The 25,612-nt window shown below is 38.0% G+C and overlaps 2 protein-coding genes across 2 annotated transcripts; one reads left to right on the forward strand and one right to left on the reverse strand.

Annotated features, from left to right (window-relative positions):
- Positions 17,827-19,657, forward strand: LOC109240182 (putative RING-H2 finger protein ATL21A). Its single transcript, XM_019406821.1, has 2 exons — positions 17,827-18,559; positions 18,939-19,657. Exons 1-2 carry the CDS (start codon positions 18,070-18,072, stop codon positions 19,358-19,360), a joined length of 912 nt encoding a protein of 303 aa, XP_019262366.1. The 5' UTR covers positions 17,827-18,069; the 3' UTR covers positions 19,361-19,657.
- On the reverse strand, positions 20,227-22,824 carry LOC109210010 (protein SDE2 homolog). The gene is made up of 2 exons (XM_019373410.1): positions 22,252-22,824; positions 20,227-20,587 (listed from the first exon to the last, which is right to left on the reverse strand). The coding sequence occupies exons 1-2, from the start codon at positions 22,807-22,809 to the stop codon at positions 20,441-20,443; spliced, it is 705 nt and encodes a 234-aa protein (XP_019228955.1). The 5' UTR covers positions 22,810-22,824; the 3' UTR covers positions 20,227-20,440.

Consider the following 25,612-nt stretch of genomic DNA (forward strand, 5'->3'; position numbering starts at 1 on the left):
TTTAATGGAGATTTGGACTAGTTTTGAACAAGAATTGCAACTGAAAATCGTGAAAGAAGTTCGTCTACAGACCTTAGTATAAAGGTGTATAAAAGTGTATAAGATGTGTTTATACACTCATATACACTATTATACAAGATTATACAAAATTATACAAAAAACTGACATCGTCTTCTTCCTTGCGTCTTTTCTGAAATTTAACTCAAATCTTGCTCAAATCACTTTAAATTTAAATCTTGAAGTCCTTTTGATATTTGCAATCAATTGGAACAACACCCAATCCAAACAACTAACAAACTCAAAAAATTATATTTTCGAAAGCAAAGCTTTGAATGGCCTTCAATGGTGGACTTCTACTTTTCAATTTTCTTACATTGCAACCAGGTGACACAGGGGGAGGAGAAGCAGAAAATACTCAGCCCCTTGAAGCATATGTAGAAGATGTGAGAGGAAGAGAGAGTGAAAGCAATGGTTGTGAGAATACATATTTAACACCATAGCTTTTAGAAGCAATGATTATAAGAACACGGATCTTGAATTTGCCAGTGCTTTCAAAATATGTACAATATGGGCTAGGTAGGGTAAAACTTAAAAATATGGGTCATTTTTTGTTATGGTGTAAAGTCGTGTGTATTTTTTTGTAATTCTTTCTTATAACAATATAATTATTTTTTTCATCCAAAAAGAAATACTTTAACAATATGAATTATTACACTAATAACTGTTACATGTTGTCAAGGCTAAACTTCCTTTAAAATTTAGTATTCATTCAAGAAGTTTTTGCTCTGGCCTTTGCTCCCTGAAGGTAAAGCAAATCTATTTTCGCTCTCTATGAATATATTCATACTTTTATATAGATGTTATTTATTTTTAAGTTTTGCTAGGATATGAGAAAAAGTTGTAGTGGTGGCAAGTGGCAACGAGTTATATAATGCCCACAAATCGTATAGGTAGGGGAAAACGAATAGAAAAACAAAATACGTAATCTAGGTTGTGGCAAAGAAGCAACTAGCATACATGTATGTTGCAAATGACAGAGGAAGTGCGATACCTGCAATTGTTCAAAAACGATTTTGGACGGAATTTGTCTTTCATTTTTCAAAATTTAGAACATTAGAGGCGATTTTCCAAAGACTTTTTCTTCCCCAAATCATAAGTAAGTGATTCTTAACTAATTTCTTTCAATCTTTCACCTATTTTTTCAAGATTTAATCCTAGAATCTAGGGTTTTCATGGTGGAATTGGGGATTTTTGAGTAGAAATTAGGAATTTCGAAATTTGTGAATTTAGACATCAAATATAGGTCGGATTCCAAAATCAATTGTATATCCAGGCTCGGGGGTGAATGGATAATCGGGTTTTGGTCCGAATTTCGGGTTTGGACCAAGCAGGCCGGGTGTTGACATTTGTTGACTTTTTCAAAAATGGCCTAAATTGAATTTCTTGCTATATCATGGGTAATTCCTAAGGCTTAAATTGAATAGTTTGGTTGGTAATTTGCTAGATTCTATTGGTCCGGAGGCTTGTGTGAAGGGAAAACCGGTGATTGAGCCTTGAGTTTGGCCGAAGGAGCGAGGTAAGTGACCTTAGCTTGAGGGATTAGGTGCTATTTGCTTACGTGTTACGTGTTTGGATGTTGAGTACAACCTATAGGTGAAGTGACGAGTATCTATACGTTGTTGTCGAGTCATAGCATGTGAGTGGGTCTTATTCTTGCAAATGTTGTATTTTTGATCATATTGTTCATGTGTAGACTAGTTATTCGATGTGTTGAAAAGTTTGTTATCATGTTTTATTGAATTTGGTATTGATAGGGTCTTTACCCAAAGTTGAGATTGGTATTGTAGAACTAAGTGTTGAAGTAAGTCTTGTTATTGCCATTTCTATCTCCCTATTATTGTTGTCTCTGTTTGGGTGAGGTAGAGTGATAAAACACGAAGGGTGATGCCGTGCACATTTCTATTACTTATGTGGTGAGGAAGAGTGATAAATCACGAAGGGTGATGCCGTGCACATTTCTATTATTCATATGGTGAGGTTGAGTGGTAAAGCACGAAGGGTGATACCGTTCACGTTTCTATTATTGATTATTTGGTGAGGTTGAGAGTAAAAGCACGAAAGGTGGTGCCGTGCATTTTTTGTCTCTTGTGCTTACTTGTTATTATCGGTTGTATACGGAAAAATCGGAGGGTCCGTTTTCTTGTCATCGAGCTACTTCGAAAGGTCACCCCGAAGGCTCGAGGCCACAGCTGAATATCCTCCCTCGAGGGTCGTCGACGCCCGACCCCAGGACGATGCAAACCGCGACTATGAAGAAGATGGGGAGTTCCCAAGGCACACGGCTAAGACTGACAGAGCCTAGCCGGTCTACTCTGAACCCGAATCAGGGTGTCATGTCTAGTTGTCCCATCCCACATCTTTACAATTAATGCCTTTCGTACTATGTAGGGACTCCCCTCCTATATAAAGGGGATCCTTGTCATTTTGTAAAGTTCGGTTGCCCAAATTACTCCACACGAAATATAGAAGAACATTCTTTTCTCTCTAACATATTCTCTTGATGTTATTGCTCTCATTTATTGTATTCATATTTGTTCTTCATTTATTGCTTATCATTGGTTATAAAAAGCCTTCGCTGATTATTTTATAACTGTTAGCCCTTCCCCGATTACCCTAATAGCTCGAGCCCGAGCCCTGAAGTCGACCTCGAGGTCCCGTATCGGTCTGCCCGAGACCCCGATTGGTTAGCTCATCGGTTTAATTATAACTCTATCTTAAGTTCGCATTTCGTCTCTAAACTTCATATACTTAACATCATCCGCTTAAACAACTAGCATAAAAATAGATCACGTATTTTTAGAGTGTCATCAACAAATTTAGTTGTTATTACCATTTTCACGGTAAACATCGGTTCAAGGTGTACTAGCTATTTAAATTCCTTTACTGATGTGCTTCTTTATTTTGGCACCCCCTTAGCATGTCTCCCCTCCTGTTAATATCTGCTTAGCTTCTATTAATTGTTAATTCTGTTAACATATTGTTTAACAGCACAGTTTTATTTATGTGTCTTCTACTAGCCTCGTCACTACTTCGCCGAGGTTAGGCTCGCCACTTACCAGTACATGGGGTCGGTTGTACCGATACTGCACTCCGCACTTTCTGTGCAGATTTTGGTACTGGACCGTGTTGACCCGAGTTGAGTTGTTACCTTCAGACCCACAGGAGACCCAAGGTAGATCTGCCGGTGTTCGCAGACCCTGGAGTCCCCTTCCAGTTATTCCAGTTTACTGTTTTCTTTTAATTCAAAGACAGTTGTACTTTCTTTCAGCCAATATTTGTAGTGACTATTAGAAGTTCGTAAATTATGACACCAGTTTCTGGGTAGTTGTGTATAAGTACTTGGGTTATTATGAAATTCTGCACTCTTTTAATCTGTTTTGGTTTAATTACTGTTATTTACTGATTTGGTCTAGGGTTAGCGTATTAAATCTTTAACTATTGGCTTGCCTAGCATCCGAACAGTTAGGCACCATCACGGTACCGACGGTGAGAAATCTGGGTCGTGACAAGTGAAGGCATTAACTATTGTGATTAATACTAATGATATACACTCATTGATACTATATAGGATGACAATCAGTGGCGGACCCAAAATTTTACATAAGCGAGTTCAACTAAAGAAAACCTAAATAATAGGGACAGCATGTGGTACATCAACTGGATGTAACCCGTACCCCCCCCCCCCCCCAAATTGTACGATGAACAATTTAAATAAGTTGAGGTCTGCACTTTTTATTTTAAAAAAAAATTGGGTAAAAGTTTTTTTTAAACATTAACAAGAATCCATCTACTTTGCAACAACGGTATACCCTGTGTAATCCCATAAGTGGGTCTGGGGAGAACAGTGTATTGACAGACCTTATCCCTACCTTGTGAAGGTAGAAAGACTGTTCCAATAGACCCTCGGCTCAAGAAAAGCATTTCAAAGCCACGAAAAAGTAAATGGTTGTCAAACAAAAAAATTAAAAAAACATGTCAATTTAACCTTTTTTTTAACTAGCTTAACAAGTTATTAAGTTTTAAAGACGAAATCTATTTGGCAAAACTAGAAATTTATTAAGCTCTAAGAAATTTAGCAAAAGCTCAACAAAGGACAAGAAACATAAAGAGTTATTAACTAAACTAGTATAAATTGTAAGAGAGACAGAGAGAAACAAGATTAATAATTTTATTGTAACACAAATAAACCATTTCAACATAAAACAAATAAAGATGAAACTACTTATAAATAATTTCAGTGATTGCACTTGCATATTTAGAAAAGATTATGAAAGATTTACTTCGCAGAATTAAAAATATCTAACTTTTGAAGTAGATTAAACTTCAGAATATTTTTTATTAATTTGATTAAAGAAGTCAGATGTGAAACAAAATAAAAAAATAAAATAGAAAATAGAGATAAGAAATAGAACATGGTGGGAGGAATAAACTAAGAAGAGGAGAAAAGTTGTTTGTTGAACTTCAGTTTTAACTTTCGCCTGGCTTCTTTTATTATATTTTTGGCACATCCACTTGTGCCCCTTTTTGATGATGACAAACTTAGTATTGACTTCCCCCTGAGACTATGTAATTTAAGAACCAGTTCCCCAATTTGTTCCCCCTGAATCCTATATATATCCTATATATTATTCTTCCCCCTTTTGGCATCATAAAAAAAGAACAACAGCACAAAGAAGTCGAGCCAAGCTAACTCATGTCACATATGTGCACACAAACATGATAGAGAACAGAACACATAGAGAAAGTACAGGACATAATAAAAAAGGATTCATATTAATTTTTAAATATGCCTCTCCCTTTTGAAAAAGGCAGAGGCTGCATTGGACTTGTTCACAGGAACAGTAGTAGTAGTACATCCCAACCATCATAAAAAAACAAAATAACATCAACCAACCATCAACAAGGAAACAAGAAAAAGAAACATATCCAGAAAATTGGTCACTGAAGGGGTTCTTAGGGGCACTAGGAGGAAAAGGCTTGGAAGCTGCGACAAGTGACTGGAGAACAAGATCTATTCGGGCGTTTCTCGACTTTTGCTCGTTGAGCAGTTCAGCCTTCAGGTTCTCGACTTGCGCCCTGAGATCAGCATTTTCTTGGGTCAAACGGATCACCTCATCATTTGACATGGGAACCGCTCGGGCTTGCTGACCTTCCAGGATAGCATTCCTGGCCTTTAATCGACGTATCTCCTTAGCCGCACTATTCTGGGCATTGATGAGCTGAGACACGGTTGAAGTACTCCCTACACCCCCTTACTTCTCAATACACTCGCACTCTTCCAAGGTTGTCTGTGAGAATGTCTGCTTACGGGTCCCCACCTTACCTGTTCCCAGTGGAACCTTAAAAAATTTTAACACCTGAGTGAGCAAGAATCCATAGGGAAGCCCGTGATTACCATCCTTGAAATTGGCCACCTTCTGCATGTGTTCAATCATTATCGCAGGCAGACTCACAGGGTTGAAACCATCCAGTTTCTCCATTAGGTATAGATCTGATTTTGAAGTTACAGACCTCCTTTCTGCTCGAGGCAGCAGTACTTTGTTAACCAGCTCAAACAGCAGCTGGTAAACAGGAAGCAGTGCTTTCTTGTGGATCTGGTCCCCTTTCTGATTAGAATTATCTTTCACCACTGCATTTCGGAAGTTGTACTGGCAAACACTTTGTACACTCGACACTCCAACCGTAGGAACTTGTAAAATTTCTCCAAGCAATTGCACGTCAAAGACAATGTCCACCCCATTGACCAAAGCACAAACATGATCAGTATCGACTGGAAAAAGACTGGCGAAGAAACTCTGTACCTCCTCCTCATATACTTTAGGGGTATCAATGTAGAACAGGTGCATCCATTGTTGAAACTCCACCATTTACGGAATTTGACGCATTCCAGCCGTCTCCGAGATTATTGGGTCAAACATACGACCCATCAGGACTTTCTGATGCCTTAGGCGCTCAGAGCCAAGGCAGACCTCACTTCTTGCTTTCTTTCCAGAACTAGGTTCTTTAACTGTTTCAGACTTGCGTTTCCTATGCTTTTCTCCACTGACTTTGCCTTTCCCCTTGGACTTGATAGGAGTATCCTCATCACTCACTACCTCCTTCATCTTGGACTTAGAAGTAGATCCTTTCTCCATGAAAATAGACTCAGCCCTTTTCGAGGACCGCCTTACAAGGGAACCAGGTTCCTTAAGAGTTCCTTCCTCCACCTCAACTATAGGAATAGCTTCACCACTTACAGGTATACCATCCTTCACCAACTTTCTTCTTTTCTTCTTACTACTTTTCTTGCTCTTTTGGAGTGCAGAATCATAGGCCACTTTGACCTGAAGCTTGGTAGTAGGTCGTTTGATTTCAGACTCAGGGGTGGAAACAACCCTTCGCTTACTTATGAATGCATCAAGGATCACATTGTCCAGGTTTTCTTCATCACTAGATTGCATTTCTGGTGCTTGAATTTCCAGGGGCACAGCATCGAATGCAGGAACAGCACTGTCCTGGGGATGAGAATCCTGATTTGGATCCTCCGAAGAGGGATCAGGTACCTCATGTGAGGCCCCAGTAGTGTATGCTGTTGCAGCCCCTTCAAACGCCATAATGGTCCATTCTTCCCCCATGCTTCGTGAATCATGTTTCTGGGAAATAACTTCATGCAATACCCCATCAGTGGATACCACAAACACAGTCTTTTCTTCTTCAACTGGTGTTTCCACAACCATGGAATCGACGGCAACGATAGCGGAGCCTTTTGTGAACTCAGTATTTTGACCTTGTTCTCCAATTAGGGTTTGACTCATGTGGGCAACAGACGATGGAGGAAACGGAACATTAGTTTCAAGGGTTTCTGAGTTGGGAAGAGGTTGGGAAATTAGGGAAGGTGTGACTGTAGCAGTAGGAGTGATAGAGTGTGACAAGGACTCAGTGACGGCGAGAGGCTCCATAGACGGGTCAGAGGTGGTTACAGTTGAGGTAGAGAGATCGGAAGTTTTCTCAGCCATTGGAAGAGGTGGTGTGATGATCCTTTCCTGTTGGTGAATTTAGAGTAGGGCTTATGGTTAAGAAGGGAAGAAGAGAGGGGTTTCTAAACGGAGAGGATAATTATGAAGAGAGAAGAATAGGCACCGGTTTTGAAACGGCGGTTGGGCGTGGAGAATTGTGATGTTTCAGAGGGAGATGAAACGTTTTGAATTGAAGGGACGTGACAGCCGGATCTGAAAAGTTGATGATATGGCAGTTGTATTTTGTACCTTTTAAGACGTGTATTAAAGGATGCACAGAACTACTAACCTTTAGTACAAGAACCTGGTTCTTGAAAAACATTTTCTTCAAGCCCCTTTTTTTGAAAAGAATTAATCCTCTTTTATCAGTCATGTACTGCACCTACTGCTTCTATGCTTATCATGCGTGTCTACCTGCAACGGTATTGAAGTGAGTTAGACAGGGCCAGAAAACACTTTGAACTAATTATTTCTTAAGAATGCTAGCCAGCTAAGAGGAAACAGGTTCTTAATTTGGCTTCAACAGCCCAGCTTTACTCTGTTTCTTTCAAACTGTTCCCTACATAGTGCCTTGGTGAAAATGTCTGCAATTTGATCTTCTGTGCTGCAGAACTTCATGCATATCAATCCTTTCTCCACATTATCTCTAAGAAAATGATGCCTCACATCAATATGTTTGGTCCTTTTATGTTGAACTGGATTCTTTGCCATGTTGAGTGCACTGGTGTTGTCACATAGGAGAGGCACACTCTCAGTGAGAACTCCAAAATCCTCCAGTTGTTGCTTGATCCATAGAAGCTGAGCCCAGTAGGATGCTGCAGCTACATATTCAGCTTCAGCTGTTGAAAGAGCCACTGAATTTTGCTTCGTTGTACCCCAAGAGATAAGACATGAGCCTAAGAAGAGAGCCATTCTAGAAGTGCTTTTTCTGTCCACAAGATAACCTACATAGTCTGCATCAGCATACCCAATTAGATTAAAACTGTCACCTGATGGATAATACAGCACCAGGTCCTGCGTTCCTTTGAGATATCTCAGTATTCTTTTAGCAGCCTTCAAGTGAGATTCCTTGGGATTTGATTGAAACATTGCACACAGCCCCACGCTGAAAACAATATTAGGTCGACTGGCAGTGAGATAGAGGAGAGACCCAATGATGCCTCTGTACATTGTTTGATTCACAGGAGTTCCAGCTTCATCCATGTCCAGTCGAGTGGCAGTGTCTATCACCTTCGATGCTTCCATGTCAAACCTCTTCAAAAGTTCCCTGATTTATATTTGCTGACAAAGTACCCTTTGGTGACTGTTTTACTTGAAGACCCAAGAAGAAGTTTAATTCTCCCATCATGCTCATTTCAAATTCACTTCCCATAAGTTTTGCAAACTCTTCACACAGCGAGTCAGTTGTTGCCCCAAAAATGATATCATCAACATAAACCTGAACAATGAGCAGGTTCCTTCCTCGTTTCTTTAAGAAAAGATTATTGTCAAGTTTCCCTCTCTTAAAACCATTTTCTAAGAGAAATTTTGACAATCTTTCATACCAAGCTCGAGGAGCCTGCTTTAGCCCGTACAGAGCTTTGTCCAGCTTGAACACATATTCAGGGTGCTCATGACATTCAAACCCTGGGGGTTGCTTCACATAGACTTCTTCCTTAAGGATTTCATTCAAAAATTCACTTTTGATATCCATTTGGAAGAAGGTGAATTCCATATGAGATGCAAAAGCGATTAGAATTCTGATAGCTTCCATCCGAGCCACTGGAGCAAACGTTTCATCATAGTCAATCCCTTCCTCCTGATTGTAGCCTTGGACAGCTAGCCTTGCCTTGTTTCTTGTGGTAATTCCATGTTCATCGAGCTTGTTTCTGAACACCCACCTGGTTCCTATAATGGTTCTATCTGGGGGTCTGGGTACCAGGTGCCACATGCTGTTTCTCTCAAATTGGTGCAGCTCTTCTTGCATGGCTGTAATCCAGTCTGCATCTTCAAAGCTTCCTTGATGTTTTTGGGTTCTATCTGGGAGAGAAACGCTGAGAAGGCAAGTGAATTTCTGGCTCTTGACATGGTTTGTACTCTAGAGTCTAGAGGAGTGATGATGTTGTCTATAGGGTGAGAGCTTTGGTGTCTCCAGTTAGACGCCTGAGGTTCACTCTGAGAGGAGGGAAGTATGTTTGGCTGATTTTCCTCTATCCTTCTTTCAGGTGCTAGTGGAGTTCCCTGAACTGCATCAACCACCCTTTCTTCAGCTTTTGTGGTCGTGATTGAGGTGCTTGGTTATGTTGATGATGAGGCAGCATTGTCTTCATTTGTCTCCTTTACTTGACTCATCATATCTGTCTTTCCGTTTGTCATGTTAATGACTTCACCAGGAACAAGTAAGGGTTCTCCATCTTGATCTTCCTCAGCACTCTTCTCACATGATGGATAAGATTCATCAAAGATAACATGGACACTCCCCTCAACACATTGATTCCTCTTGTTATATATTTTGTAAGCCTTGCTTTGAGAAGAGTACCCAAGGAATATTCCTTCGTCACTCTTGGCATCAAATTTACCAAGCTGATCCTTTCCATTGTTGAGAACATAGCATTTGCATCCAAATGTTCTTAGATGAGTCAGCTTGGGTTTTCTTTCATTCAAAAATTCATAAGGGGTCTTATTCAGAAGTGATCCGATCATACACCTGTTCACTAAATAGCAAGCAGTGTTGACAGCTTCAGCCCAGAAATTTTTTGTCCACTATCAATCAGCATTGTTCTTGCCATTTCTTCCAGAGTTCTGTTCTTCCTTTCTACTACTCCATTTTGCTGGGGAGTTCTGGGAGCTGAGAAGTTGTGAGTGATTCCATTTTCATTGCAGAATTCATCAAATTTGACATTGTCAAATTCTGTTCCATGATCTGATCTGATGCAAACAACTCTAGACTCCATCTTTACCTGGATTTTCTTCACAAAGGCCGCAGATACCTCAACAGTTTCATCTTTTGTTCTTAGAAACAGAGTCCATGTGAATCTGGAATAGTCGTCCACAATCACGAAGATGTATCTCTTTCCTCCTCTGCTTTTCACCTTCATAGGTCCACACAGATCCATATGCAGGAGCTCGAGCGGCTTTGAGGTGCTCACATCTCTTTTTGACTTAAAGGAGGACTTCACATGTTTTCCTCTAGCACAGGCATCACAAACCTTTTGAGTCTTGAATTGTGACACAGGCAGACCATGGACCAGGTCCTTCTGAATTAGTTTGTTCAGAAGAGAAAAGCTTGCATGGCCTAATCTTCTGTGCCAAAGTTCAGCGTCATCGTCAACAGCCTTCAAACAACTCAGATCATCACTCTGTAAAGATTCGAAATCAACAACATAGATGTTCTTGTATCTTTTGGCCACCAGTACTATTTCACCGGTCACAAGGTCAGTGACTGTACATATTTTGGACAAGAATTCCACCTTGTTTCCTTTATCACAAATTTGAGAAAAACTCAGGAGACTGTACTTAAGCCCATTGACATAGTACACATTCTCAATAGAGTGAGTGAGTGACTTCCCAACTTTTTCAACTCCAAGAATGTACCCCTTTTTGCCATTACCTAAGGATACACTCCCTCCTTGCAAGGATTTTAGTGAAAGAAAGTTTGTGGTGTTCCCAGTCATGTGTTTTGAACATCCACTATCCATGAACCATTGTTGACCGTTCCTTTCACTGTTCCCTGCACAAGAGATTTAGGAGTTAGTTTTAGGAACCCAAACAAGTTTGGGTCCCTTGTAGTAAGCAAGAGGATGAATAAGAGCTCTCTTAGTCCATGCAGGTAATGTGCGTTTTTTTGTGAGTGGAACCTGGTCCCTCTTTTGTGGTCACGGTTTCAGCAGCCACTTCGTCTTTCTGAACTGATTGATTCTTGGCCTGGACACCTTCCTTGAAGCGCCCAGTGTTCCCACATTGGGTACGAGGCCAATTATCAGATACAGTGACGATCTTACTGTGAGGGTTGTGAGAGGTTTTCTCCCTTTGGAACCCTGTTCCCTGCCCCTTTTTACTATCATTAGTAAGCAAAGCAGTGGTAGCTTCTGAGGACCAGGTCCAATTTAGAGACCTTTTAAGATCATTCATTACTTTTTCTAGATTTGCTTGGAGGAGCTCATTTTTCTCAATTTCAGCACTCATCCTACGTCTCAAAGCTTTCACCTCATCTTCAAGCCTAAGGTATTCCTCACTTGCTATCTCCTTTCCTCTTTCAGAACTTTCAGGTTTTGACTTAGTCGATAGTTTTACTATTGTTTCCCTTTGGTCTGCAATTTCTGTCAACAGATCGCTCTTTTCTTTTCTAAGAATTTCAGTGGTTTTCATATGATCAGTAACTGCAGCCACTAAGTCTTCTCTAGTACGTTCAGATTCTTCTAGTTCTAAGATTAAGGAATCCCTATCCTTCGCAAGACTACAAAAGGCAGTAATTAAAACATCAGCTAAACACATGAGTTTTTTTGGAGAATAGGATTTCAGGTTTCTCTGAACATCCCTGAAGTTTACCTCTTTGTCGCCATTATCTTCATCATCATCTGATTGAGCCATCAAAGCGAACGTTGAGTCATATCCAATCTCCTCGCCTTCAACTACTATCATGGAACTATCACCAGTGTTATGTTTGTCTTGTTTTACTTGTGTAGTTCCTTCATGAGCTATTTGCAAAGCCTCCCATATTTCCTTTGCAGTGTCGCAGGTAGAGATTCTGTCGTACTCTTTAGGTTCCATTCCATATACTAGAATATTCTTGACACGAAAATTCTTCTCCACAGCTTTCTTGTCTTCTTCAGTGTATTCTTTGCTAGTTTTTTTTTTTATTGAAAATGGAAATTCATCTAGTACCTTGATTGGAACATAAGGACCATCGCAAATGATATCCCATGGCTCACAATCCTCAGTATGATGAAATCGTGCATTCTAGCTTTCCACCACCAATAGCATTTTCCATCAAACTTGGGAGGTTGGTATATGGATTGACCTTCTTCAAAATTTAGTGGAGCCGCCATGAGGATCCTTCCTAGGTGTTAGCCTGATAGGAGGAACCTGCTCTGATACCAATTGTTAGTTTGTATGGGTCCACGAAATCGTAGAGTACCTGTTCCTCTACAAGGTTCTACTAAGAGTACTTAATAAAATAGTATGTAAATAAGGCAGAGGATTTTTACGTGAAAAAATCTCACACAAGGGGATCAAAAAACCACGACCTACACCTGTAGGCTTTTAACTTCACTAACTTGTAATCTACCTATTACAAGCCACTTTACAATACTTCCTATTGCAAAGGATTTACTCAACTAACTTGTGGTACCTTTACCACAAGCCACTTTGTGACTATCCTAGTTACAAAGGCTTTTTCTAACTTGTGATGCTATCACCACAAGCCACTTTGTAACTCTACGTTTACAAAGACTTTTCCTTATGACTAAATCTAGTCACGATATAAACTCAAGGAGTTTATGGATTTACAAGAGGCTTCCTAATCAAAATGCTTTTAGGTAAGCACTTTAGGAGATACAGTAAGTACAATGATAAGGTTACAACTCAACTAGGACAACAACAATCTATCTTTTTAGGAACTGGTCCGTAGTGGCGTTCAACCTTGTTTTTCAAGCTTGAGAGGATGATTTTTCTATTTTTGCAAGAGGTTTGAATGAGAAACAGAATCCTTCCAGTCATGTTTTGTATAAAGCTCATCGTGGGTACATCTTGATCACATCACTTGAAGTGATGCGAGTACTTTGTTTGGTTAGAGAATGAGTGGGCGGACAGTGCAGTGCAGTGCGGCAGAAACAGTGCCGTCAGTCACTTCATTTCCAGTTGTGTCCAATTGACTTTGTACTGCTACGAGGAAACCACAAGAGCATCAGGTCCTTGTGTTGGTTCCTAGCTCCTGAAGCTGTAGCAGTTTACCTTTAGCTGGAATCCGTTAAAGCTTGCAGCAATTCAAGTAGGTCAGGTTCCCTATCTGGTTCTCAACAGTAAGTTTGTTAGATCATTAAAACATAAGGCAAGAGTATTTAAGATCTATCACAAACACACCACTACAAGAAAAAGCCTTATTTAAGACCAACTTTTAGGGACGAGTTAATAATCCCGTCGCTAATAATATATGTATTGGGACGAGATAATATTGCGGTTCTTAATGCTTTATTTTATTGCGAAGGTAATAAATCTCGTCCCTAAAAAAAATAGTAACTGGTCCCAAATTATAATTGAGAGGCCTTGAGTGTGAGAGAGTGCCGCCAAATCTAATACCAAAATATTAAAAAACTATTATTTTCTAAAAATTAGGCGCCAAAACTAAAAAGTAAAAGGTTCTAAAAACAAAATTAAACCTCTGTATTCTCAAAACATAGTACCGCATAAAATCCTCTGCCCTAATCTCCGTCTAGCTAGCGTTAGAGCCGGTATCGCTCGTCTGGTCGTGTGCGAAATCGATCAACTGATCATCTGCCCTAGTTTCCATCTCCTCCTTTGAGAGTTCAAGGTATGCCTCCTCTTTCAAGTTTCTCTTTTTCTTCTCTATGCGTTCTGATTTCGCTGATTGCAGTTCTTCTTCTTCTTCTTCTTCTCTAACATTAAAAAATTGGTATTTTTCCGTTTATATAATCAGTAAGATTATTGGGTTGGGATTCCTGATTTAATAATTTAATTTTCTGAAGTGTATTAAAGTTTGTAGCGTGAGGGATTAATCTTGAGGATATTTGGGCTGCTATAATTTTTACTGTTGTTTGCTCAAGTTTGTTGTTTGGGATTTCTTCTATAAACTGATTGTTGGGTGCTGTTTCTGAAGGTTTATACTACTGACATTGTGAATATTTTTGTGCAGTTTACTTTTCCTGAGTTTTGTTGAGCATGCTGATTTATTTTCTCTTGTGTACATGAGCTATATGCCTTTTATATGTTGAGTTTTCAAGATTTATTGCTATTACTCATATTCTAAAATTGTTTTTCAATTGCCCTATTTAATTTGTTGGAAATTAGGTCTCAAAGGCTTGATATGTTGGTTTCAGCTACATAATTGAGCTTGTAAGATGTTAACTAAAAATAATTATGGGTGTCTGTTATTCTGTCATCTAGCAAAATAAAAATTTCTTTGAGCTTTATGGGTTATTATTTATTTTGTTTTACTTCTGATCTTCTTTAAATTTGTGTATAGTTTATATTGTTCCTTAATGGGTCTGCATATTTCTTTCTATTATGTTAAATTGTCCAACCAAACTAGTTGAATATTGGAATAGGAGGGGTTCAAATGGAGTGGAATTGATATTTTGGATTGGAAAAGCTAATTAAACTAGTTCAAGATTAAGACGTAGTAATTGCAATTTGTATTTAAGATTTATGTTTCAGTTATGATAATTCAATAATATTTGTATTTTCTATGATCTTTTTCTTTGACTCATGACCTTTCTTTTTCATTTAATATTTATGTTTCAGTTATCCATGCTTCCTTTCCTCTGTTTTTTTAATTTAATTGGTGGAGAATTCTATGCTTTTTTTTCCCTGTGATTTTTTCAGTGACTTCAGTAGTTTCATTACCAATACGCGTATTTTCTGTGTCAAACAAAAGTGAGTTGGCCCTGTTAGTAGTAAAGCCGGAAATTTTAGGATTTCTCGCCAGGCATTCATTTATCTAAGTGTCATCTGATTGTATATTGCAATGTATTAACTGAAAATAGAGGAGCCGAGTCGACTAGAAAGTGCGACCTTAGAGTTGAATCAGTTATGTTCATCTGATCGTAACAAGTAGTGTGCATCGTAATATTTTTCTTATCTTTTATCTTTATTTAGTTTAATTTTTAAACACTGCAGTAAAAGTCTTTTTGGCCTTTTTATACATTTTTTAATATGATTTTCCTATCTTTTTGCCTCTTCATAATTTTTGTGTTTACCTGAATTGTGCTAGTTTAACCAGCAAAAGTTTATTCTTTTGAAACACTCTGTATTTTTTTACTCTTTCATGTCAGCCATGCTGGTTTAATAATTATTTGAATTATGTGAACAGTGGCTCTCTGTGTCAATTAGTTTTGGCCCGGCATAATCGCAGAATGTTTGATTGAATGAATGACTTCTCTGTCGTTAAAGCTTAGATGATCTGCCAACATTCTGTTCTCCCTGTGTTTGTCGGAAGCATTTCATAGCTTTTACTTACACCTTAGCCACTTGTAGGTTATAGTTGTCGCTCTCAATCTCAACAATAAAGTCCTCGATCACCCCTACATCATAGGTTTCTTTTGTCAAGCTAGAAATTAGCCTAGTGATGTTGTTGTCTGTTCATAATAGTTCGTATCTTGAATGGTAAATCTCGAATTACCGTAACGGGATTTATCGAACCAAAGTACGATTAACCATCCCAAAGCTTTTCTAATTAGTTTTTCTTATATTCTTGTAGCCTTGTTGATGTTGTTGGACAACACCTGGTGAATTTAGACTGCTTTTGGGGTAAGCGATTTAACTATTTCTCATTTAAAATTATATATGTTATTTTATCAATAGTTATTTATCATTTTTTCAATCTTTTGTACTTACAGGTTTTGAAGACTGAAGCTACAAGTCAAGATTCAAGTTTAGAAGATGCTCAAGCTCATTATTATTTTGCTAAAAATGTTATGCAAAACTTGATATCATAGTCTAGCTCAGGATGATAGCTATGTTTTTTTTGTTGAGGTGTTGGGAAAACATAGAAAGTAACGTCATCATGGGATTTGAATTTGATATCTTATCTTTTTATATCTAGATTTTTCAATAATAATTTGATATTTATTGATAAAAATTACTTTTTGTGGCATTGAGCTTTTAGGACTACTCATGGTTATTAAGAGACCATGAATACGATCGCTAAATTACAAAATTAATTTAAATAGTGACGTTGTCTCTAAACATAATCTAGAACCAGTTAAAGGTTGGTCGCGAAAATGGTAACGATGGGAATGACGACCAGGTTTTTTGTCTGTCTCTAAAAGATAATTTAGGACTAATTACAGTTAGTCGCTAAAACGATCTAACGATGGGAATATATATATTTTTCATTGTCTATTAGGGACGAGAAATGTAATCTCTAAAAGTTATTCACGACCAGGTTTTTTGTTCGTCTCTAAAAGATAATTTAGGACCAGTTACAGTTCGTCGCTACAAAGATTCCACGACGGGAATATATATTTCTTTCATCGTCTATTAGGGACGAGAAATGTAGTCTTTAAAAGTATTTAACGACTAGATTTTTTGTCCGTCTCTAAACTGATTTAACGACCAGGTATTAAGACCCGTTGTTATTGACATTTAGCATCGGAGGCTATTACGACGGGTTACGACCAGCCTTTTCCCTTCGTAATTTACCCTTTTAGGACTAGATTTCAACCTTTAGGGACCAGAATTCCCTTACTTAAAGGCCATTTTTCTTGTAGTGCACGTAACAGATAAAAAAGCACGGAAGAGCAGAGACGAGTTCGAACACCTGAACTTTAGGAAAATTTGAACCCGCAAGACCGTTGGACCACAAGACTATCATGTTTCAAGCCAATTTAGCTTATATGACCATTTCTCATACGGTTAGCCTATATAAAATATTAAGATTTTTTGAAGAAGCGGGTTCATTTGAACCCGTATGACACCATGTGGGTCCGCCCCTGATGACAATATGCTTATCTATATTAGTTTTTTTTTTTGGAGGAAAAAACTAATCATATTACGTAATCATACTGGAGGAAAAAATGACATTTTATCAATTCCGACAAGGATTTTTTTACTTCTTTGGTTGGTTTTGGGTCAAAGGGAATTCCCTTTCCCTTTCCCTTTCAAAAGGTGAAAAGAGGGTATCATTTCCTACCCTAAAAGATTAAGGGGTAATGTGGAATTTACTCAAGAAGGAATCTATTACTTATATTAATTGGATAACTTTATATTTGGACTAAATTCTTAAATTCCTTAACCGCGTCTTGTTTTGCTATCCCTTAATATTATGTGTTATGATCAAAATAATCAAGCTTTAGCAAACGCGAGAGTTCCAAGTGCAAAGCCAACATTAATAGTTAGATCATATGTAAAGCAGATGTTAATTAGTGATTCGTATTCTTCTATTAGCTTTGGTTTCTTCAACTCTAATCAAATATTAGTGTGTACAGTCCCGATAGATAATAGTGTTTACTAGTTCACATCTCAGTAACCTGTTTTTTTATTATCATTGAGTTGAAGCTTTCCAACTTGTTAACTATGAAAAAGAAAGAAAAATCAATTGTATTAGTCATTTTCAAGCCGGAAATAATTAATTTCCCCTCTGACACGCTCAATGTATTATGTATCAGGCCAGGTTTTAGGAGTGTCTTTTTGTTCCTTTTTTTTATTCTTCGCTAAGTTTGATAATGTAGAGTTTTTTCTTGAAGCTCAAGGGACAGTGACCCTTGCATTTCTTCAAATTATATACTCTTAGTTGATTTTCCTACTTTAAACAATAAATTGCCAAAAGTCTTCTCCTCTTCTGCAAAATGATAAGCTTGATTCTTTCTTTCTCTTGCTTGATACTTAGAGCCCGTTTGGCCATGAGAGTTTTTACTTTTTTTTCGAAAAATTTCATTTTTTTCAAAATCAGTGTTTGACCATAAAATTTCCAATTTTCACTTGAAGATGAATTTTGAAATTTTTCGAAATTTTGAAAAACTCTAAAAAGCTGTTTTTCAAAATTTTCACTTAGATCACTCACAAAATTCAAACAATCCAAAATTATATTCATATCCAAACACAACTCTAATTTTCAAAATTCACTTATACGAGACATGTCTTTTCACTTTATGCTTTGCACGTACGTTTTGATAATCAAGAATTTTTTCTTTCTTGATTCTCCTTAATGACCCATGAGACACTAAACATAATACTTTAGGCATATATACTACTATGTTTTTTTGTTATTTGTTGAGATATACTACTATGTTAAATCACTATTGAACTTAATTCCTTCTCTCTCTTCACCAAAAAGTCAAAATCATCATAGAGGAGACCTATGGGCACTCTGAGTCTCTTCTTCTTTCTTTTTCTCCATCATTTTGCCCTTAGTAGTTCTACAACATATTTCTCTTCAAACATTTCCATTTGTGGGAATCTCACCATTAGGTACCCTTTCCAACTACAATCCCAAAAACATCAAGATCAAAATCCAGGTTATAATAATTGTTTTTTCCTAAGGTGTACTGATCAAGGCAATGCACTACTCAATATTCCTTATTCAGGAGATTTTCTTGTACTAGAAATCAACTATTCCACTAAAGAAATAAAACTCCAACATCCCTCTAATTGTCTTCCAAGAAAGCTCCTACATTTTCACCTTCCTTCTTCTCCGATTTCGGCTTCTTCTTCTCAGAACTACACCTTCTTCTTGTTATCTGATTTTCATGGAGATCTTAGACTATCATGGGATGTTCATCTTGACAAATATAGAGATAGTAACATGACAACAAGTGGAGAAACCACTCATCTCAATGTCCCAAGAACAGGTGAAGCTTTTGACTTTTTATAACATGTTACTTACTATTTCTTTCAACTCGCTAATCGATGGATTATACAAAATTACCTTCAGTTACCTTTTAAGTGATCTAATAATGTAAATATTTTAATACTGCTATAAGTGCATAGAGAACGTAGCTAAATGTTTTGGTGTGCCTTGTGTAGCTATCACACCAACGCATTTGCGTACACGAAATGTTAATTAGATGAATAGTCGTAAGGTTTAGGCTTTCATTTGTGCTTTAACTCTTTATTATACTTTTTCACACATGCATATAACAAATTTTATATATGTAATTGGCATAAAGTTATGTGATAGCTAATTATTGATTTTACGTTGGATATATGATCATTTTCATGATTTGACAGATAAGACTTCACGTCAAGAAGCAATCTTGATCATATTCGTAGGTGTGTCCCTCATTCTACCATCCCTCCTCTGTTTAATCTGCGTAACATGTCGAATTTTTCTCGAACTAAGGCATCACCGCCAAGTCACGGCCGCTGCTGCTGCAGCCGCTATGGCAAGGTTAGCACCAATGCCAATGAATGTGATAGCAGGGCTTGATGAATCCACGGTTCAGTCCTACCCGAAAGTGGTTTTTGGTGAAAGCCGGCACCTTCCGGGAATTAATGCTATAACTTGCTCAATATGCTTAGCTGAGTATAGTGCTGGAGAAACACTGAGATGCATACCTGAATGTGAACATTGCTTCCATGCTGAATGTGTTGATAAATGGTTGAAAATGAATAGCACTTGTCCTGTTTGTAGAAATTCTCTTCATTCATGATCTTGTGCTCTTCATATATACTATATAGTATATAGTAGTTACTCTGGACTATTGAGTCCAAATCCTGCATTCACGTCCTCTCCAAGTTGTGAGTTTTTCTCCCTTACTGATGCTTTCCGATCAACATGAGAGCATATTTGATGTATAATGAACTCTGTCTATATTAGATTCACAACATATACCTGGCCCCTAGTTTAGAGTAAAGGGATTAGCAATAGACAGATGATTGGCGTAAAAATAGTCAAACTATGATGAACAGTAAAGAAAAATGAATACAATGGATTCGTTAAGTTACTACAACCAACTACAATTTATTTGGATTTGAGGAGCACTAATGTATACTTCTTTTATGGTGATTTTGGTGTGATAATCCAAAGCAAGGCAGCAACTCTTCATCTCCCTGATTCAGGGGAATTTTTTGTGGGCGAAATCAACTACCTCAAGATTAAAGATATATCTATATGATGCTCCAAATTGAGAGTTATGAGAGCTACATCTTATCACAATGATTAGATTGAGAGCTACGGACAAGTGTGAAAATTGATGTAACTAACTTGCCTGCCTACATCTTACCACAATGATTATGTTTTCAATCTAGGTTGATTCAATCCTTTTAATTTCTATTTCGAAGTTTTTAGTTAATATTTCCACTTTCAAACGAATTGGGAAACTAGAGGGAAAAATGCCTTCTAAAGATGGACATAACAAAAATGTGAATGTAACCAAAGACTATCCATAGGAGACCGTAACTTATTATGATTCTTAATGTAGTACTTGTAGTATTCGTTTAAAAACCAGTACTAAGCTTCTAGTATTAGTAAAACGAATCATGCAGTCATGCATATACGGCGTTGAATTCACAAATATCGAAACAACATCAACATTTGTCATATTTTATAACTCTGAAAATGCAAACTACTATTAATCGTTCTCGGAACATGTTCTGGAACCCAGTAAAATACACTCATATCTACAATTCTACATGGTACGTCGAACAGAGAATAAGCTGACACTTCCCTTAAGCATTTGGGTTTAAAAGTTACAACCAGCTTCTCAAAAGAAAAACAAACGAGCACACAATTATTTCTTAGCGAGCAACTTCTTTGGAAGCATCTCCAAAGGTGTGGTTTTGAGTAGGAAAAGCCTGGCTGCACGTTCTTGCAGAGTGCCCCCACACTTCAGTCCACGCACTTGAAGTTCTGATTTTAACCTCTCCATACCAAGGGCCTAACATAAAACCAAATCAAAAAACATTAATAAGGTACAATAAAACTATAAACGAGAGCGACACGACAGCTACATTTACAATTAACACCAAGACAAGCATCACTGGTGATGAGGAACCAAACAGATAATAGAATATCTCCAATGACCAAAATCATGATACACTTTCCATTAATATAGCAACTAATTATATGCCAAATGCATTCATGTCAAAAAACAGATAACCCTTGCACTCTTCAAGTCAGATTGACAGGAAATGCTTAGTGTCAGAGACCTCCATACTCTTGTCCAAGTAAAGACTCACTGCAGAAAGTCAGAAACCAAGCAATGCCTTAACACAAGAGTTGCCCAAAACAACAGACGCCCAACATCCGCACAACCTTATTCCCCTTAAAACACAAACTTACTTGCAACAAGGCACATAGGTAGCATTCAATTGGGTGGAAAGCAACAGCAAAGTACCGGAAGTTAATTGTTACTCCCTCCGTTCCAGTTTATGTGAACCTATTTCCTTTTTGGTCCGTTCCAAAAAGAATGACCCCTTTCTAAATTTGGAAACAATTTAGCTTAAACTTACAATTCTACCCTTAATGAGAAGCTTTTATAACCACACAAATACTCTGGGGCCCTTTTTGACTTGTTTAGGACCACAAATTCCAAAAGTCTTCATTTTTTCTTAAACTCCGTGCCCAGTCAAACAGGTTCACATAAATTGGAACGGAGGGAGTACAATTTTTTTATTCATGTTGATAGAAATAAAGTTGTTAGAAAAGCACTTAAAACATTCCCCCCACTTAAGATTTCCTCCAAAGTCCTGCAAATGAGAGAAAAGGAAAATAGTCCCTCCTTTTTTGTTTTTGTTACCAACCGCAACCTTCGAAACTCGGTGGATAATGGGCCCGCCCCCCTACCCTTCTCCACTTAAATACCAGGCTTTGCCTTACATGGTGTAGGGGCTTTGACCTAAGACACAAATCCACCACCCTTTGCCACTTGAGCTAGGCCCTGGGGGCTTTTGTTTTTTGTCGTAAGTGAAAATGGTCTTCTTATCATTTAAGACTCATTTCCTTTCAAACAAAGAATTCTAGAGAATGACTTCCCTTCTCTTTTTCTGATTTTACAGCAATTTTCTCAGGAACACATTTTCCGGCAACCTTTATAACATCCAATTGAGTCCTAACAAAGTATATTATAGTCACCGAAGAGCAATGTCACTGATTCAGCTAACATCTAAAAGGTAATAACAAAGAGAATGGACCATGACAAATGAGATGTTTAGCAACTCTCTCAAAGATTTCTATCTCAATTGTCTCAAGTTGCCCTGCACCGCAGCCTGCAGGATATAAAAGGTCTGAGACTCAATCCTATTTATTACTCCCATCAGCTAGGCTAATGTAAACAAGTAAACAGTTACCCACATTGTGCGGACATTAGGGAATTTTTAGCTAATCTAAAACAGAGAGCGGGTCACCCAGCGTCCACAAATAAGAGAAGTTCAAGCTCTCTGTTATTTTCAATGTGATAAAAAACCAGCTAGTATGAGAGCCAATTGGTAGCAATCAGAGGACGGCCTAAATGATATGTATGTAACCACACACATGTTCTACGCAATGGAATCATATGATGTCTACAATATCACAACAATATCAGAGAATCTGCATACATACCTCCAATTCTGCTGCTGAACTAAACTCCTCAAAATTGAAAGACTTTTTCAAGTCTGAATCCTTTGAGGTTGCATCTTCCAGAGGAACTAGTTTAGGGCTTAAACTATGGCTGGCTTCAGCAACATCATTTTCTTTCTCACCAGAGCTAGCTTCCACAACAATTGGCTCAGAACTACCAGAAACTTCCTTTTCTGTTTGAATACTTTCAGTTGCAGATGCAATATCAGTGCCAAAAATAGAGGCAACACAATTCTGTCCAGGTCTTTCTTGATTGTCCGGAGTGAGTGTAGACGGACTTTCACCTTCATGCTGAACTGAAACTACGTTGACATCTTTACCAGATTCAAGATTCTTCAGAGGAGTATCCTTTTCTTCCTCGGGGCCGCTCTCAGATGCAACACCATCAACTTTCTTGCCAGTCACAGAATCCAAACTTCCCTCTGCTTCTCCATTGGAGTCTGAATTATTCCCATTATCGATGACAATGGATTTGTCATTCTCTTCCTCGTCTTCGTCACTGTCATCATCATCTAGATCCTCGCTATCACTGTCGCCCATTATCCTCTTACCCAACCTACCAAAAATCACAAGCTTTTAAATTATTATTCCCTTTTACAAGGTACTAATTTATTGAATAAAATGGGAAATTTCCGCATACAAAATGTGTATAAAAAGTGGAAAATCATCATGAAAAAGTGTGATTCTCTACAACTAGCATTCAATCATCCAATGGTTCCACTTAATAAATCAATGTGTTTTCTACCAGGCAGGTAACACGTAAAACTATGAGTGTTTATAAATATGTCATTATACAGAACACTGGTTACTCAAGCTCACCACTTCTTGAGAGCAAACTGAATAGACAGAGATTAGGTAGAAGAGAAATTAGAGATAGAAAATTCACAAAACCATTCTAGCTAAGGATTCTTATGGTCCAACTATAGAGAACCAGCATCTTTTATCCAAATAAGTAAATAAATAAATAAATAAAAAGAAAGAAACAGGAAAACCAGTAAGACAGTGCTTTCCCTCCTTTCTGCCAGATTATATGGTCTTAGAATGCTGATCTTAAGAATGAATCATTACCCTTCCCTGTCCCTGATTGCCCAACAGCTAATGTCTACCACTTGTTGACCAAGTTTCAGTGGTTGTTGAAGGTGTCCTTGAGGCAATACAACTCTATAAAAAGGGGACAACTATAACAAAACCAGTACAAAAACATGACTAAACATAAGAGTTACTTAACCTTTTAAAACTACTTANAGAGAGATGTTCTCAGAACTGAACTTGCAAGGGAAAAGGAGAAGAATGATGGAATTCTTCAAGACATGCTGAAACTTCTCCAAGAAAATAACCCAGCCCCTACCTCTTCCAAGCCTTAAATCCTAGCCTAGTGTAGATCAACCAGTAACCCAATTCCGGACTTTTTTTTTCTTTTTCTCATGTTTTCAGTATTTTCACTTCTTCTTATGCTTTGTGGTAGAATCTTATCAATCATCAATAAAATTCACTGTCTTTTGCTCTAACTATTTGTTTATATTTCTTTGATGGTTGAAATTCTTAGCTTGATCTATGATGATTAATCCATGTTTGCATTTGAAGTAGCCCCAGCGGCCATGAGTAAGCTTTAAAATCTGGTTATCTCACATTTTTTTATGAAAGTTTTCGATGATGCCAAAAGAGGGGAAAAGGTTGTGCTTTAAACAAGTGATGTTTAGACTTTGAACAGTGATGTTTATAACCTAATGTACCTGGTCCTTGATGATAAGTGATAAAAAGGAAAAATATTTCTAATAATGTATTGATGTTGAGCTGAGTTCTTACAGGGCCTAAGCAAGTAAAAAGCACAGAGTTTGTCATCATCAAAAAGGGGGAATTTGTTGGCCCAAGTAAGAGTGAAGTTTTGAAGATTGACAAAAGAACTCAATCATGGACCAGGTCCATCTTGTGAGGCACAGTAGTGATCAACCCAAACATGTGAGATGTACGTGAAGGAAATAAGCCTTACTTATCAGAACTGATATCTCCTGATCATGATCGAAAAGGTTGCATATTGGATAAGGAGAAAGATTCCTTATACAAAGAGAACACGGTTTAAGAAAAGGATAAGAGTTAGAGTATGAGATCAACTAGAACTCTTTCACGATGGAAGAGTAGCATCTGTATCCTAGTCAATCTCTTATGACTAACTCCTTAAATATCAGTGTTGTTCTCTTTTACAGGTGATGCACATAAGCAGAAGTTAAACGTGAATTGAGAGCAAAATAGAGAGGCAATTTTGCAAGCAATTTATGTGTGATTCAAGCGTGCAATCCTGAAGCTACTTGAACCAGATAGAAGAACCAGTTCCAAGTGTCTATCTTTTATTCTAGTTCAATTGTTGTAGGTGATTTTACATTGTACCTTTCAGCTTTTATAGAAGCAATTGTATTAGGTATTTAGAGTGTTCAAGTTAGAGTTAACTTGAAGTTGTCGCAGCAGTTGAGGCTGTGTGCCACAACGGGATTAGAGTTAATCCTAGGTTTATAAAAGAGTTTTTGTAAATGCAGTTTTTGGCTCAGTGATTTTAGTGGAAGTTTGGGAAAATCCTACTGAGTAGTAGGTCGTGGTTTTTTTCACCTTTTGATCCAGGTGTTTTCCACGTAAATATCTTTGTGTTCTTTATTTTCTTTACTTATTATTCCGCAAACAGTAGTAGTTGGAACACATAGAAGAACCAGGTCCTTCTATAATCAAGTTAAGCAAAAATTGGGTACCACACAAATCACCCCCCCCCCCCTCTTGTGTGGTATTGAAGTATAAAACATCACCTGCATAAATGAAAATAGGCATAAGTGAGATAACATCTCCAATAAAAGGAAAGGATCAAAAACCTGGGAGAAGAACTAATCATGGTGCTTGGCTTCCCATTTGCCCTTCGATAAGTCACGCCATTTGCGCTCGTCATACGAGGAGGTTGCAGCCAGTTTTCGGACCCAGTCCTCGAGGTCAAGGATCGCATGGGGCATCCTAGCTTCAGCTGCAAAAAAGGTAAAGGCAGGAATGGAGAATAAGAAGATACTTGGAAAGGGACTTCACTTACGATTAGGATTCCATTTCTCCGGGAACGGCCTTTTTCCCTTAGGGTGACGTCCGAGGTCCTCACTCGGACGAACCGGCTCATCCAACCTCGGTCCTTATCCTCGTCATTGCTAGCAAAGATGGCTTTACTTGATGGACGTTGAAGCTTGATCAACCCTCGAAAAAGCTGAGGCCGATACAGCCGAATGAGGTGGTTGAGGGTAAACTCTAATCCCTCGGCCTTGCTAGAGAAGTAGCGCAACATAATCATGATACGCCAGAAAGAGGGATGGATCTGGCC

Source organism: Nicotiana attenuata, chromosome 1 (genome assembly GCF_001879085.1).
Source record: "Nicotiana attenuata strain UT chromosome 1, NIATTr2, whole genome shotgun sequence".
In the NCBI taxonomy this organism is placed as follows: Eukaryota; Viridiplantae; Streptophyta; class Magnoliopsida; order Solanales; family Solanaceae; genus Nicotiana; species Nicotiana attenuata.